The 16393-nt window shown below is 45.7% G+C and overlaps 1 protein-coding gene across 1 annotated transcript; it reads right to left on the reverse strand.

Annotated features, from left to right (window-relative positions):
• Positions 1 to 2961: 2961 nt before the first annotated feature.
• Positions 2962 to 6144, reverse strand: LOC146072686 (uncharacterized). The gene is made up of 2 exons (XM_083179881.1): positions 5600 to 6144; positions 2962 to 4747 (listed from the first exon to the last, which is right to left on the reverse strand). The coding sequence occupies exons 1-2, from the start codon at positions 6014 to 6016 to the stop codon at positions 4175 to 4177; spliced, it is 990 nt and encodes a 329-aa protein (XP_083036007.1). The 5' UTR covers positions 6017 to 6144; the 3' UTR covers positions 2962 to 4174.
• Between the last annotated feature and the right edge of the window lie 10249 nt (positions 6145 to 16393).

A 16393-nucleotide genomic window follows, 5' to 3' on the forward strand; every position in this document is an offset into this window, starting at 1 on the left:
TAGGCACCAGATGGAAGTTACGGCAGTACTAGGCACAAGACAGGTAGATACGGCAGTACTACACACAAGACAGGTAGATACGGCAGTACTAGGCACCAGATGGTAGATACGGCAGTACTAGGCCCAAGACAGGTAGATCCGGCAGTACTAGGCACAAGACAGGTAGATACGGCAGTACTAGGCACCAGATGGTAGATACGGCAGTCCTAGGCACCAGATGGTAGATACGGCAGTACTAGGCATCAGACAGGTAGATACGGCAATACTAGGCACAAGACAGGTAGGTACGGCAGTACTAGGCACCAGACGGTAGATACGGCAGTACTAAGCACAAAACAGGTAGATAGGGAAGTACTAGGCACCAGACGGTAGATGCGGCAGTACTAGGCACAAGACAGGTAGATACGGCAGTACTAGGCACCAGATGGTAGATACGGCAGTACTAGGCACAAGACAGGTAGATACGGCAATACTAGGCACCAGACGGTAGATACGGCAGTACTAGGCACCAGACAGGTAAATACGGCAGTACTAGGCACCAGGCGGTAGATACGGCAGACGCAGTACTAGGCACCAGAAGGTAGATATGGCAGTACTAGGCACAAGACAGGTAGATACGACAGCAATACTAGTATATGTGCACCAGCAGAATTTATAATAATTATATTGCAGTAGGTACTGGTTGGGCACCGGGGCGATGGCGTTTTGCCCACGCGGCCGGACCCGAGTCAGGCGGGAATCTCCGAGCGCTGCTCGGAACTGTGCTCAGATTGATGACGTTCGTGGGGGCTCGGATCTCCGGAATCCGAGTCCGCACATCTCTACTTATAACTGATATCAGGGAATACCATTCTTATGAACGTAATTAATTAAAAAGTATCCACTATACAGTATCAGTGGATTATACAAAAACAGCAGTTACTGTTTTCTCACCTGCTTCTGTAAGTCAATGACAATTCGTCTACATGTCGTTTGACAAGATAGGGGCATATCTTCAATTGCTTTCAAGATGTCATCTTTATTTTTAGATGTTTCAAATAAAATATTTCCAGCATTAAGGAAAGCTTCCTTCAACATTTCACCATACCTCCCAACATTCCCGATTTTATCGGGACAGTCCCGATTGTCAGGGCCTGTCCCGCTGTCCCACCCGTGGGCGGCAGTGTCCCGCGGTGTGGGGGGGCTGTTGGGAGTCCCCCCGTCAGATGCTAAGCAGCGGGGAATAAACGCTGTGCGCATGCGCACAGCGTCTATTCCCGCAGCCAGGGGGCTGGGGGGCATGGCTAGAGGCTCACAGAGCCTCTGGGTCATGCCCCCATAGCGGCAAAATGGGGGCGTGGCCTCGCGGGAGAGCCGCGAGTATAGGCCACACCCCCAAATTAGGTCACCCCCCCACCCCCCGAAATTTTCGGAGCGCCTACGCGCGCAGCAGCAGCGTCCCGCCTGCTGACCGTCCAAAGTTGGGAGGTATGATTTCACTATCCTGGAAAGGTTTCTTATGTTTCACTACAATATTTGTAATACGGAAAGATGCTTCAGCCGCTGCCTGGGACTGCAAAATAGGTTTTGTGAATGTGAGCTGTTGCGGATTTCAGTTTAGTTTTCCTTAGTTCACTACTAGATGGAAAGTCTTGATCATATTTCTGGTGCAGCCTTGTGTAACGTCTTTGCAAATTCCCCTTCTTTGCCAGACCATCTTTAGCATGGTATATTAAACATATGCATTTGTCTTTAAACATTGTAAAAAAAAAAAAAAAAATCATGCTCCGATTCTTCATGAAAATGGTAATTTTTTGGCCTTTTAGAAACACTCATGTTCAGGAGGCATACTAAAACACAATATATACGGTATATAAAAAATATTTTAGATTAGAATGAACACTATAACAGTGTAATGTGGGGTACACACCAGGACGACCACCGTCGTTCACGACCGATAGACGACCATGGAACGATTTCCCTTGGACTTCCCGGGAGCTCCCAGGCAGTCCCCAGCAAACGATTAGCAAAAATTGTGTTTTTTTGCGGAACGATCTAGATCCGATCCCGATGCGCCCGCGATGGTCGTTAAGACGGTCGGATCGCTGGTTTTTGTTTTTTTTGCAAGAACACATGCGACCGTCGTCAGATGGGCCTTTGAAATTTGAATGAAGGGGCTGGACTAGCAGAGGGGGAGGACTAGCAGAGGGGGATAGGAATAGCAGCAGCCATTTTAAACCAGTGTATTTCTGCTTTGTTACTAGTGAGGCTTGGTTTATACCTGCTGAACGCTGGACATAGCTATTTACACATTACTTTGTTTTGCCTGCCATTACAAAGTGTCTTTTAACCCTGCACTATGGAGAATGCAGTGATGGGTAGTCACCAGCAACAGTACCTGCTCTATTATGCAGTTTTGAAGCTCAGGCGTCAGAGAGCCCAGCGCAGGAGAGAAAGATCATGCTGGACAAAGCAGTGGCTACTTCAGCGTCAGACTCGTTCGCACATGCCACTGCTCAGGGACATCAGGGAGAATAACCCAGACGATTTCCGTAACTTCTTGAGGATGGATGATGCCACATTCCAGGAATTGCTGCGTCTGGTGACTCCCCACATCGAGAAGCAGGATACCAAGTATCGCATGGCTATCCCTGCTGAGGAACGGCTGGTGGTCACCCTGAGGTTTCTGGCGACAGGACGGTCTCTTGCTGACCTAAAGTTTGGATCCCTCATCTCCCCGCAAGCTTTGGGCCTCATCATCCCGGAGACCTGCAAAGCCATTGTGAAGGTGCTGCAGTACCAGTATTGCAAGGTAAGGATGAAATATACACTGTACACTTTATTGTGCAAACAAAATATTTTTATTTATAATTTAGGCCTAGGACAGAAACAGGTTTTTTAGGCCTTTCATGGTTAAAACATGTAAAATAGTAAATAGATTGTGTCAACAAAAATATATTATAATACCATATATAAAAGATATTGTACAAAAACACACACTATATATAAAGATTTAAGTATGTATGACCCAGTTTAAACTTTCCCAATAAGTACGGGCTACTGTGTGGCAGAGGATGTCTGCCGCAGATAAGTAAAGGCTGCGGCCCACATGGCGCATGGCGCAGATGCAATGGTCCCGGCCCCATTGATGTGCGCCATACGCCATGTGAGCAGTGGCCATCACATACCTGCAGCTGAGACCATGTCTGCCGCACAGTACCCCATACTATTGGTAAAGACAAAAGGGCAATAAATGGAGTTTGCTATCCAGATTGAGGAGAATCCTGTTCTCCCTCTGGTAATGCAGGTACAGGTAGCAGCATATAAAAAAACAAAAAACACACTCTGGTAACTTCTGGAACAGGCACTTACAACAGTAGGGATAAGGTACTGTGTGGCAGAGGATGTCTGCTGCAGATATGTAAAGGCTGCGGCCCACATGGCGCATGGCGCAGATGCAATGGCCCCCGCCCCATTGATGTGCGCCATACACCATGTGAGCAGTGGCCATCACATACCTGCAGCTGAGACCATGTCTTCGGCACAGTACCCCATACTATTGGCAAAGAAAAAAGGGCAATAAATGGAGTTTGCTATCCAGATTGAGGAGAATCCTGTTCTCCCTCTGGTAATGCAGGTACAGGTAGCAGCATATATGTAGAAAACCAAGACAAAAGACACTCTGGTAACTTCTGGAACATGCCCTTACAACAGTAGGGATAAGGTACTGTGCGGCAGAGGATGTCTGCTGCAGATATGTAAAGGCTGCGGCCCACATGGCGCATGGCGCAGATGCAATGGCCCCCGCCCCATTGATGTGCGCCATACGCCATGTGAGCAGTGGCCATCACATACCTGCAGCCGAGACCATGTCTGCCGCACAGTACCCCATACTATTGGCAAAGAAAAAAGGGCAATAAATGGAGTTTGCTATCCAGATTGAGGAGAATCCTGTTCTCCCTCTGGTAATGCAGGTACAGGTAGCAGCATATAAATAAACAAAAATACACACTGTGGCCCTTGTGTGGCAGAGGATGTCTGCTGCAGATATGTAAAGGCTGCGGCCCACATGGCGCATGGCGCAGATGCAATGGTCCCGGCCCCATTGATGTGCGCCATACGCCATGTGAGCAGTGGCCATCACATACCTGCAGCTGAGACCATGTCGATGGTAAATGATAAAGTAGCCTATTTTTTAAGACAGATCCTCAAAAACAGGACACTCTGGATCTTCTATCAGTAAAGAACTGTAGAATTGACGGTACTGGGGGGGTTGAGAAGGCTGTGTAGGTGTTGACTGGGTATGTGTTGGAATTGTGCTCGACTGGCCTGCTACGGTGGCAGGCGGAGTAGGCACTGGTGATTCTAATGACAGTGGTGTGTCTGGTGCACTACCAATGCCAACTATTTTAGTGCCACTGTTGAGATACCCTAAACTGCCATTATACACCAACTCCATGCATAACTTTTCAAAAGTAAGTTGCTGGTCAGGAGCCATGTTGCGAACACACTCTGCCACATAAGTGAAGTAGTTGTCATGTTTGTCCGGGTTTCTTTGCAGGACTTGATGTGCCCGCATCATAAATTCTTCATGTGCCGCTGCTTCTCCTTTTTTTCCTTTGCCACGCATTTTTTTGGCACGGGGGAGTGGTGGAGTGGGTTCCAGGGTGGGTGGCGGAGTGCGTGCCGGAGTAGGAACTTCGTTAGATGTGCATGCATTATCAGATAGGACAGATAGGTCTGGGGTTGCAGGTGGGTAGTCACCAAGCTGTAAAAAAATTGAACATGTTTACTAATCAATTCTATTTACTTCTAATTTCAGTTCCCTACCAGCGTGAATGAATGGAAAGTCATCGCAGAGGAGTTTGAACAGCGATGGAACTTCCCAAATTGCGGTGGAGCCATTGATGGCAAACATGTCCGCATAGCCCAGCCTATCAATAGTGGTTCCTACTATTTTAATTACAAGGGCTATTTTAGCATTGTACTAATGGCTGTGGTGAATGCCAACTATGAGTTTATCTTCCTGGATGTAGGAAGGAATGGCCGTGCATCGGATGGTGGCACTTTCAAGGACACAAAGTTCTACGAAAGGCTCATAGCGAACACCCTTCACTTGCCGTCTGTCCAGGAAACTAAACAGGGGCTTAACTTTGTTTTTGTGGCTGACGAGGCTTTTGGCCTGCACGAGCATGTCATGAAGCCATATGCGCAAAGGGGCCTGAACCATGACAAAAGGATCTTTAACTACAGGCTATCCAGGGCACGGCGTGTTGTGGAAAATGCTTTTGGCATCCTGGCAAGCCGGTTTCGCATTTTTCACACTGCCATTAACCTGAGGGTGGACAAAATTGACTGGGTTGTCACGGCGTGCTGTGTCCTGCACAATTTGCTCCGCAGAAAAGCCACACAGCAAAGGGCTACAGGCACAGCACTCCAAGAAGACCAAGAACTGCCAGAGGAGGTAGTGCAGATATCCTCCTTGCAAACCCCAACACAACGCTACACAGGGAGTGCACGAGCCAAACAGGTGAGGGAAGAGTACATGGCCTACTTTAATGGGGAGGGCGCTGTGGATTGGCAGGAGGAATCAATTAGATAGCCAAAAAAATAGACTCACCGATGCAGACTGCGAATTCTCCTCCTCCTCCTGCGCCGCGACTTCTTGGTTTTCCTGTTCGACCATAAGGACTACTCCTGTCCTCATCGACTCCTGGCTGAGGGTGAATGTCAACCGGTCATAGTACCAGAGCGATGTTTGATACATCTCGTCGACTCCAGCACCAGACTTCTTTGCAGCCTCCATCTTCTTGTGTTCCTTTAAGAACACCGTGCGCATATTCTGGATGCGTTTCCTCACCCATTCAACATTGGCCTCTGGGTGAAATGGAAGACTGTAGCGTGCCAACTCCTCCAAGGCTTGGTTTCTTTTAATTTTGTTTGAATACTCCTTGGATTTGGTTCTCCACAGGCATTCGTGTGTACGATATTTTTCAATAAACCCTTCCAAAAACTCTTGTTCCTTTGCGTTGGACATTGGGACTGTAAAAAGATAAAACCATTTTAGTTGTTATAGTTATACCCATGTTTTGTTTCATATTTAAATTTTTATAGTTATAGTTACCAGTTTACCTAGTTCTTATGTTTTAAGTATTTAAAATGTTAATAAACTTTTATGAAAACCACTATACTTTTTATTGTGCAGATTGCTATTCACACACACAGGTGAATGGGGCCTAGCAGAGAGGAGTGCATGGAATACTGCAATGGTGGACAATGGTTTATGTATATATATCTATATATACACAAACACACACACACAGGTGAATGGGGCCTAGCAGAGAGGAGTGCTTGGAATACTGCAATGGTGGACAATGGTTTATGTATATATATCTATATATACACAAACACACACACACAGGTGAATGGGGCCTAGCAGAGAGGAGTGCTTGGAATACTGCAATGGTGGACAATGGTTTATGTATATATATCTATATATACACAAACACACACACACAGGTGAATGGGGCCTAGCAGAGAGGAGTGCTTGGAATACTGCAATGGTGGACAATGGTTTATGTATATATATCTATATATACACAAACACACACACACAGGTGAATGGGGCCTAGCAGAGAGGAGTGCTTGGAATACTGCAATGGTGGACATTGGTTATATGTATACACACAGACATGGGGCCCACCCAAAAAAAACAGTGACATGGTCGGGTGCACGGTTGCCAAACCAGTGCTTTATACACACTATATACATTGGTGGCAACAGTGGGCATGCATAGAAGAGCATTGGGAGTGCAAACATACCAGGTTGTTGTTCTGGGAGATGAGACAAGAAGGAGAGTCCAACTGCTGCGCCAGCGCTGTTTGCTATGTGGAAAAACATGGCGCCGGGGGAGTGTTTAGGAAATGCCACTCAAATAGGCTGGATCAAACGACGGACGCACCGACGGACGGACGACGGAGGCGGCAAAAAACACTCACGATCTGCATACGATTGACGGTCGGTCGGCCTGGGATTGACGGATCCTACCTGCAGCACGTAGGACCAAAGATGCGACCAAACGAGCGGCGTGAACGCGCATTTGATCGGAATCGGATCAAATAAATGTCAAAAACACACGATAGTACATACAATCTGCATACAACCGGTCGGAATTGGATCTAAATTGACAGAATCGTGCCCTAGTCGTCCTGGTGTGTACCCAGCATAAGAAGGCACACAGATCCCTGTGTTTAAAATGAACTGATCCCAGCACTGGATTAATATATGTATGAAACACAGATCCCTGTGTTTAAAATGTTACAATGGAGCGAATAAATCCTCAAACGTCACATTGGTCAATGCTCGCCATCAGGGGCGGCAAGCGGCTGACACGTTGAACAGGGTGAGCAGGAGGCATGACAAAGGGGTAGAAAAAAATGGAGAACGCTGTGCTCTGCTGGCCGGAGCACTGAATACAAGAGAGTTACCTCAGTGTTACACAAAAATACATTAATACTGGGAGTGGACCCATGAGACAGTGCTGTCTTTCCCATTGGGCTTAATGGTCAGTTACCTAGGTGCCCAAGGATTCTAGGGGATTCAGATGAGTGGCTGAATTATCTCAGCCAATCAGTGTCCGGCCAGTCATTTCAAAATCAGCAGCGCTTCGCAAATAGCGCTACAGACAAATAGCGATACAGGCTCCCAGCCTCCACGGGTTGCAAGGGGACGCGTTGCACTTAAAACTGTGTCCATGTCGACATTCGGGTAAAAAACTGTGAAAAACCTCAGTGAAAAACACCTTTTGGCTGTCGACCTAACCCATGTCAACCGTACGCATGTGTCAACCTAAACACCTGACGACCTTCTGCCATGTCGACCTAGACACCTGTCAACCTTGCAGTATTGTCGACCATCATTAAGTCGACCCAATGATCCCATTCCGTTTATACTGCCTTTACTCTGTGGTTTGACAGTGTAATATTCTCCAGTGCAGTTTGCAGCCAGTAATGACAAGTGGGAGGGGGCCCCCTGTCTACAGTGACCCGGGCCCCCCGAAGGCTTAATCCACCCCTGAGTAGTACACACCGTGATCTGTATTTTACCAGTGTACCACATTTAGGCCAGTGCTCCCAGACATTCTAAGAGAAAGGCAACTACAGTATAGGGAAATAAAAACTGAAATCAAACACTATTCATTTGTACTAAACAAGAAGCTGGTACACTACAGACTATGGGCCCATTAAAGTGACATATTTGCACTGTGACACTGTATTCAGCCTCCTGTGAGAATGAATGTGTATAATTTACTGGTACTTTGTTTAGTTGCTTGACATAGTCATTTTTCACGCCAGGCATGTAGGGGTGTCCAGGTTTAATGATTAGGCTTGTGGCTGTATTATTCCCTGGCTAGGCCAAGTGTCAGTCCTCTGGACTGAACTATGGACTTATTCAGGGCATTTGATTGACAGTTGTTCTGAATCTTTCAATGAGTTAATTAATTTCCAGGGCCAGCAGCATTGCAGAGAGGAGCCATAGGCTTCTATGTGGTTACACCAGCTATGTTTTCTAAGAGTCACTTTTCATTATAGCAGCAGGAGCCGGCGCCAGGAGAGACACTGCCGGGCAGGTACGGGCATGGAGGGCCCCGAGGGGAGGGGGGGGGCGCCAATTTTTTTTTGCGGGGGGTGGGGGGGGGGTGCAAATTAGGTAGTTATGCCACTGGTGTGTGGCTAATGGAATCTTCCCCAGGGTTGCCTACCCTCCCGGAATGGCCGGGAGGGTCCCGGAAATCGGGTCCCTCTCCCGGCCCCCCGGAAAGGGGGGCAACCCTCCCGCATTAACCCCAATCAACCGCGATCCGCCCCTCGGCGGGGGTTCCGTGAGTAAAATGACGCGATCGCGTCATTTTAACCCCGCCCCCCGCGGTGCAATGCATGAAATACCGGCATTGCACGACGGGGGGCGTGGCTAAAATGCCGCGATCACTGTAGGCACGCCCCCAACAGGGAAGCCCGTCTGTGGCTCCGCCCCCAATCCGTCTCTTAAGCTCCCGGCGATAGTCCCGCCCCCCTGTATAACGGAGCTGGCTGCCCTCTCCCGGAAGGCCGCCAGCAAAAGTCGGCAAGTATGATCTTCCCCCAAAATGTCACAACACCTATGTAGAGTCTGTTTACTATGGGCCTGATTCAGACGTATATATTTGCTGCCTAGTGAGCAGATAAACACCGCCCCGCTGAATGCACTCCTTTCCCTCCTCCCTCGCACTTGCATGGGAGAGGATGTGTACGCTCACACATCCACATCCTATGCGGCTGCATGGAGGAAAAATCATATGATGGTTGCACATCATTGAATGATTTTTCTAACCTTTTTAGATGCCCGCTTTCCACTGAAATGGGGTCAGCGCAGTGGCGTAACTATAGCCACATTAATGCCATGTATGGCATTAATGTGTAATGGGCATTACTGTGTGCTGCATACTGTGTTAGGGGCATCATGATGTGTAGCATAATATATAATGGGAATTACTGTGTGTGGAATAATGTGTAATAGGCATTACCGTGTGTAGCATTATGTGTTATGTGTTATGGGCATTTTAACTGTAGTGGTGGGGCAGTCACCAATTGCCAAATAGCACCATAATGACTAGTTACAGCATTGGTGCTGTGTAATGTGAATAAGATTATGCTACCGTGTGGTGTCATTTGGAATGGGGTACTATTGTGTGGCCATGCGCTGTCCCTATGTGAAGTTTGAGAGGGCGCAAATTTATAGTGTGCAGGAGGGCGCCGAACACCCTAGCACCGGCCCTGCCCTGCAGTCTGCTTCGCTGGGTGCCGGGAGGTCTGCGTATGTGCAGCCATTGCTCACCCCCCCCCCGCCGACCACACTGCCCTACCGGCAGGGCCGGCGCCACCACTAGGCAAATCTAGGCATTTGCCTAGGGCGCCGGCCACTGGAGGGCGGCATTTTGTGCCGCCCGGTTACCTGTCCTACGGCGCTGTGTATTTAAATCTGGCGGCGGAGGCAGAGGGGGTCCCTGCAGTCCATTAGAAATCACGAGCGCTATCCGCCGGGCTATGCGGAAGCGCTTCTAGTGTGAAAACTCTGGCAGCACGGCGCACGCTGATCTCAGCCAATCAGCGTGCTGCCAGTGTTTTCACACTAGAAGTGCTTCCGCATAGCCCAGCGGATAGCGCTCGTGATTTCTAATGGACTGCAGGGACCCCCTCTGCCTCCGCCGCCAGATTTAAATACACAGCGCCGCAGGACAGGTACTCCCCCCCCCCCCCCCCCCCCGGCACCGGGGCGCCCCCACCCCTACTCGCCTGGGGCGCTCCGGTGCCTTGCACCGGCCCTGCCTACCGGTGGTGTGGTTCTGAAGTCTGCAGGCTGCATCTCAGAATGTCGGTAGCCCAGGGGCCCACTGCGATGCTGTCCAATATTGATACATCAGGTAGCATTGCATCCCCCATAAAAACCTATAAGGGATGCGGCGGGATATATGCGGAGGTACTTAATATTTTTGAACTTCAAACTGCACTTTCAAGCGGAGTTTGGCTGAATTTACAGCAATCCAGAAAAAAGGTTTGGGGATTCTATATGTGGGTGCACCCTCTCTCCCTACACCAGCATGCTAGTAAACCAGCTACTGAGGATTTTGTAATTATCAGTTTGTTCTACTACTGACTTCACTTAACAATCTACCTAGATTGCTGGACTGTTACTAATCCAAACTAACAGATTAGCTGCATTCTCACTAATTGTCCTCCCAATTATCCGGATAATTAATAAAGAAAGACTCTTTTCAAGTTGTCACTAATCTTAGAGCAATCCTGATGTACTAATAACTTTTAATCTATTTTTATTTGTATTTATTTTTTCTATTTTTTCTGTTATATATGTATTTATTCTATTTTTATTAATCTTTTTTGGATTTATCTTTAAAACCCCAGTAAAACTGATTTTATTCTGGTGGTATTGGCCGGTACCTTATGAGAATTATTACTGCTATATGTATACAGATGTATTGCTTTTTATGTTTATAAATATTGCATGTTTTTTTGAAAAAAGTTAAACTGGCTATTGTCTTTGCCTTAAAACCCAAGTGCTTTCTTTCTTGTCTGTACTTAATATAACATTCCGAAAAATCAGCTGACGAGATTGCGTCGAAATTGTACCCTAGAGGTAGACTATAAAACTCAGGCCCAACATATGCTACAAAACTTTAAAAGACGTGATTATCCTGACAAATTATTACAGGAGGCCTGCTGTCAGGTTGATAAAATCAAAAGAGACACTCTCCTGCTCCCCAAAAAAACAATAAACAAAGACCCCGGTGCTGAAATTAATAGTTTGGCATTTATCTCGAAATTTAATAATAAATCATATCAGATAAAGAAAATTTTACTTAATAATTTTGAAATTTTACAACATGATAAAATTCTACAAGGGATACTTGCAACACCAAAAATCACGTTCAGACGTAACAGAAATCTAAAAGACTCTATTGCACCTAGCATGCTACCACCCTTAAAAAATGAGCAGCAGTCATCTTGGCTGCAGCCCAAACCCAATGGTACATTTCGATGTAACAAGAATATATGCTTAACCTGCAAATATATGGTTAATAAAAGAAATATTATAACATCATCTTCAAATAATAAATCATTCGATATCAAAAAATTCATGAATTGCGATACATCATATTGCGTATACGTATTGGAGTGCTCGTGTAAACTCCAATACGTGGGACGCACAACAAGATCAATCAAAACAAGATTTAGGGAACATCGAAATAATATCTTAAAGAAATTGGTGAATCACAGCATTCCATGTCACTTCCTAGAGAACCACACAAGTGACCCAAGTAGCCTGACCCTAATGGGGGTTGAACACATTTTGATTACGAAAAGAGGGGGGGGATAGATTCAGACGACTCTGCTTAGCAGAGTCAGCCTGGATCTTCAAACTGGACACTCTTAGCCCTAGGGGTTTAAATGAAGCCCTAGACTTTGCTGGTCTAGACTAATTGGTGGATGTTAAAATAGATATAATAAAATCAAATCAAATAAAAATAATTAATTGGCATTATAAGTAGTATGAATGTAAATCATAAACCATTTGAACACTACACAAATGGGTATGGGATTCCTTGGGTGCCTGGGGTGCGGAGATAGGGATCTACCCATTCTGCGCAGTTTGTGACAGGATGGGTTTGCAGATCCCTCTCTCACCACCAAAGGTACCCTCCCTTTTGGAATAACCTTCGTACATGAAAATATGTATCTCATAGAATTTGGTATTAAAATAGTTGTCTGAATAGGTCGACACAGTAATAAATTCTTCTATCTGGATTTCTTCCATGTATGAATAAAAAATAAAAGTATAGAAGCATTATTTATTTATGTATATAACGTCAGTCAGACCAATGGTCTTCACGGTCATACAAATTTTCTTAGATAGACCTGTTTCGATGTATCTATTTTTACATATAGTCCTCTATATTTCTTTCTTTTTTTATTTTTTGTCATCATCTTCCTTTTTTGGGTATATTTTACTATTATTATTGTTAGTCCTGTACAAATAAGTCTATATACATAAGGAGCATGATGCATTATGTTTGACCAATCCGGGATGCGAAACAATATATATTGGAGTTTGGTGCTCTGGACATGTACTCTATTTCTGTTCATTTATTTACCAGTGTATATTTATATATTCCTTTTCCTATTTTCACTATTTGAAGGACCATAAATTATTATAGATGGCTATTGCCGATTATGCTGTTATATAAGACCGTCCAGTAGACAGCAATGTGTACACCCTCATAGACATATATGAATACTAGATACAATCTCTCTGAATAACGATACTTGTATAAGAAAAGAAAAATCTTTCAATTAAACAATTAATAGAGCATTTATCTCTGATATTATACCCCTAGACTGAATATGTAATAAGTCTTTGGACACACTGCTTTTGTCTGTTATAAATTGAATTAATATATTTATCTAAGCTTCATATATATATATACATTTGTTATTTCTTTATAAATCTATTTATAATCTCTGGTTGATTAATTGGGCAATTGGAACCAATGGATTAATTAACTCAGGCTCCCAACCTATAAATAAGCACCTGGATTGCCAGCAAACTATTCGTCTTGAGAAAGTCTCCATTTGATTCAGGAGACGAAACGCGTTGACGTTACCAGACCACGGACGCACCTGGGCTACAAGCTGCCGCATACGAGATCGCTGTGCATCTCCAGCTCTCGTCTACCCCGTTCATCCTGCAGGGCTCACGCCCCAAACATCACTCACAGCGTCTGCATTACTTGGACGCTCCTGCTGCCGGAGGAACTGGCGCTGGCTGACGGCACATTGAAACGTCCCGTACGAGTTCCATTCCAGCCGCCCCCTCGATCAGGAGCAACCAGCTGACGACCTGTCTACAAAGTGGTGAGATACAACCAGAGCCCTGCTTTGTATTATATCAACGCAATTACCACCATTGCTTGGCTATTTACCTCTGGATGCATGTAAATTTACATGCTTAATTCGACCACTCATCCAGTGTATCAATTACTCATACTACTAACAATAACTATATTTGGATATTAATCCACTAACTCATCATCATACAATAAACTTTTGGATTTCTACAATTGCTGCTATAAACCCACTTGTATTATATTTAAAAAGCGGAGCTCCCAAACTATACGTCCAGTTCTATTCTCAAAGCCCTATTATATGGTATTCATTCTAACAAGCCCACCATATTGTTATTAACCCTATTGCTGTCTTCATATATCTATATTTTTATTTTCTTATTTTTGCTTATTTCTATATATGTAATTATTTTTATATTGTGTATTGTGAAGCTTTTTTTATCTTTTATACATAAAATTTGCATTATTTAAGCAGTGTGTCCTCCATTCATTTCTCTGCACAGTTGTCTTGCAAAAAAGAGTGTTAAATTCTCCAAATAAACTGTCAAGCAGCGCAAATACACACCTACCCTCTAGATCCAATTTTGTACTTAATATATGCATCTACACGCTCCGTTTTCGCCGGCTTCGTTCTGTACTATGCGATGCGCGCTCCCGCGCATCACATAGTACGGTACAAAAAGTATGTGCTGCACATACTTTTCGTACTAGGTACACATTGTATCGGATCGCAGTGCATGCACACTGCATGCACTAGGGATGCGATCCGATACGATGTGTACATTAAAAGTACAGAACTGAGCTTTAAAACGGAGCGTGTATGGGCTCCTTAACCCCTGAAAATTAGTGTTTTAAAGGAATTAGCCACAAAACATTTATTAATAACTGGGCCCCTTGTTGTCTAGTTTGGCAAAGCAGGTGCCAGGTCCAGCAGCCGTGACGTCAAATGGGCTGGGGGTGAGGGTGGGTTTCACTGGAAGGGGCTGTGCAGGGGGCAGGGCCGGCAACAGAAATCTTGGGGCCCTGTTCAATGCTCTTCTCAGGGAGATTATAGTTGATAGTAGAATTTTGCACAGTGTCCCCATTGAGGGGGTCGTGTCATGCTTTATCCAAAGGGCGTGTCTTGTTCCATACAGTATATGGAGAGATTGTGAAAAGAGATTGTGAACGTGGCACCTAGAAGCGTGGGTGTGTACTGCTACATCTGAGAGGAATCTTGTAAAATGACTTATATACAAATGTAGATGAGCAGTTAGTAAGAGCAACTATACTTGGTAATGTGCTGGGAAATGGTGCTGATGATTCAATGTAAATATATCTAGCTCTCATTCCTTTTTTCCACAAAAATGTAACAGTGTAATGTGGGTTAGGAGACATGAGGGAGATTTCTAGACTAATGAGGGAGAGAGGGAGATTGCTGTTATTTCAGGGAGTCTCCTGCAGAATGCAGGAGGGTAGGCAGCTATGATTTAACCTTTCGCTGCTCCAGATCCAGCTTTCAGGTGCGGACTTCTCTCTTCTCTCTTTTCTCAGTCCTGCTGGTTTGGCTCCTGCTGCTGCTTCCTGCTGGCTCTGGCTGCTGCTGGCCTGTCACTGTCACAAAAGAATGCTGAGGACTACGTGCAGGCAGGGCAGGTCTTTCGCAGAGTGCGGAACAGACGACCCGCGCAGTAAAAGTACAGGAGCCAGAGACTGAGGCCACAGAACCAGCGGCGGGTAAGGCTGTGCGCCTGTGGCACCAGGCTGTGCGCATACACAGAGTACAACTCCTCTGTGCAGACCCCTGTCCTCTTGGGGTCTTATTTTGATTGATTCACTCCCCGCATGTTCGCACGGGGGATCGATGTTGTCTGTCTGTGCATGTTCATATGCTGGGTGGGAGCGGGCAAGGAAAACTGCTAGTTCGTCATCTCATTTGCACCTAGCAGTGCGGGTACGGACGTGGGGCGTCGGCGACGGGCTGCGCCCATGGAAACGCCCAGATTTTCATGGGTGTTCCCATGAAAATGCTGGGCGTTGCCATAGAAATTAGGCAGTGACACTGGTGCCGGGAAAGGGCAGCTGAGGTCAGCGGATGTCAGCTGCCCGCACTCTAACCATACAGGGAGCACGCACAGCTAAGACACCAGAGAGTGTCTTAGTTTTGCACTCACCTTACAAATCATGCGACAGTTGGTGACCATGGAATGATTTGGCCCCCGCACCCAAGGCTGAGGATGGATGTTTATGCACAACATCCATTCGTAGCCGTGCAGGGGAATTTGCAGAGCGAGGGGGGCAGGCGGCTGCGCGAGTGGCGGGCGGCGTTTTATCCACACGCAACGCTGCAAAGTAAGGCCCTTTGTTTTCTTTATATTTCTCTGTGTGTGTGACTTTAATGCACATGCAAAATACATGAATACATTGAGCTTGATACAGGTGTATTCATTCAGCATGTAATAGGGAAGTATTACCGAGCAGCAGGTAAGGAGTTAACAGGCACCTGCTGTGTACTTATAACCGCAGCCGCTCCTGACTAACCAGATAACAAACACATAAAACACTTAGTAGTAAGTAAATAGCCCTAGAGGTATGAACTAACCGAGATTACAGTAAGGAGGTGGGATTTTATACTGCACTGTATAGTGATGCCGAGTATCTCTATACACTGATAATGGTCACACTGCACTGTATAATGATGCCGAGTATCTATATACACTGATAATGGTCACGCTGCACTGTATAATGATGCTGAGTATCTCTATACACTGATAATGATCACGCTGCACTGTATAATGATGCTGAGTATCTCTATACACTGATAATGGTCACGCTGCGCTGTATAATGATGCTGAGTATCTCTATACACTGATAATGATCACGCTGCACTGTATAATGATGCTGAGTATCTCTATACACTGATAATGATCACGCTGCACTGTGTAATGATGCTGAGTATCTCTATACACTGATAATGGT

This window comes from Crinia signifera, chromosome 4 (assembly GCF_055691185.1).
Source record: "Crinia signifera chromosome 4, ASM5569118v1, whole genome shotgun sequence".
Lineage (NCBI taxonomy): Eukaryota > Metazoa > Chordata > Amphibia > Anura > Myobatrachidae > Crinia > Crinia signifera.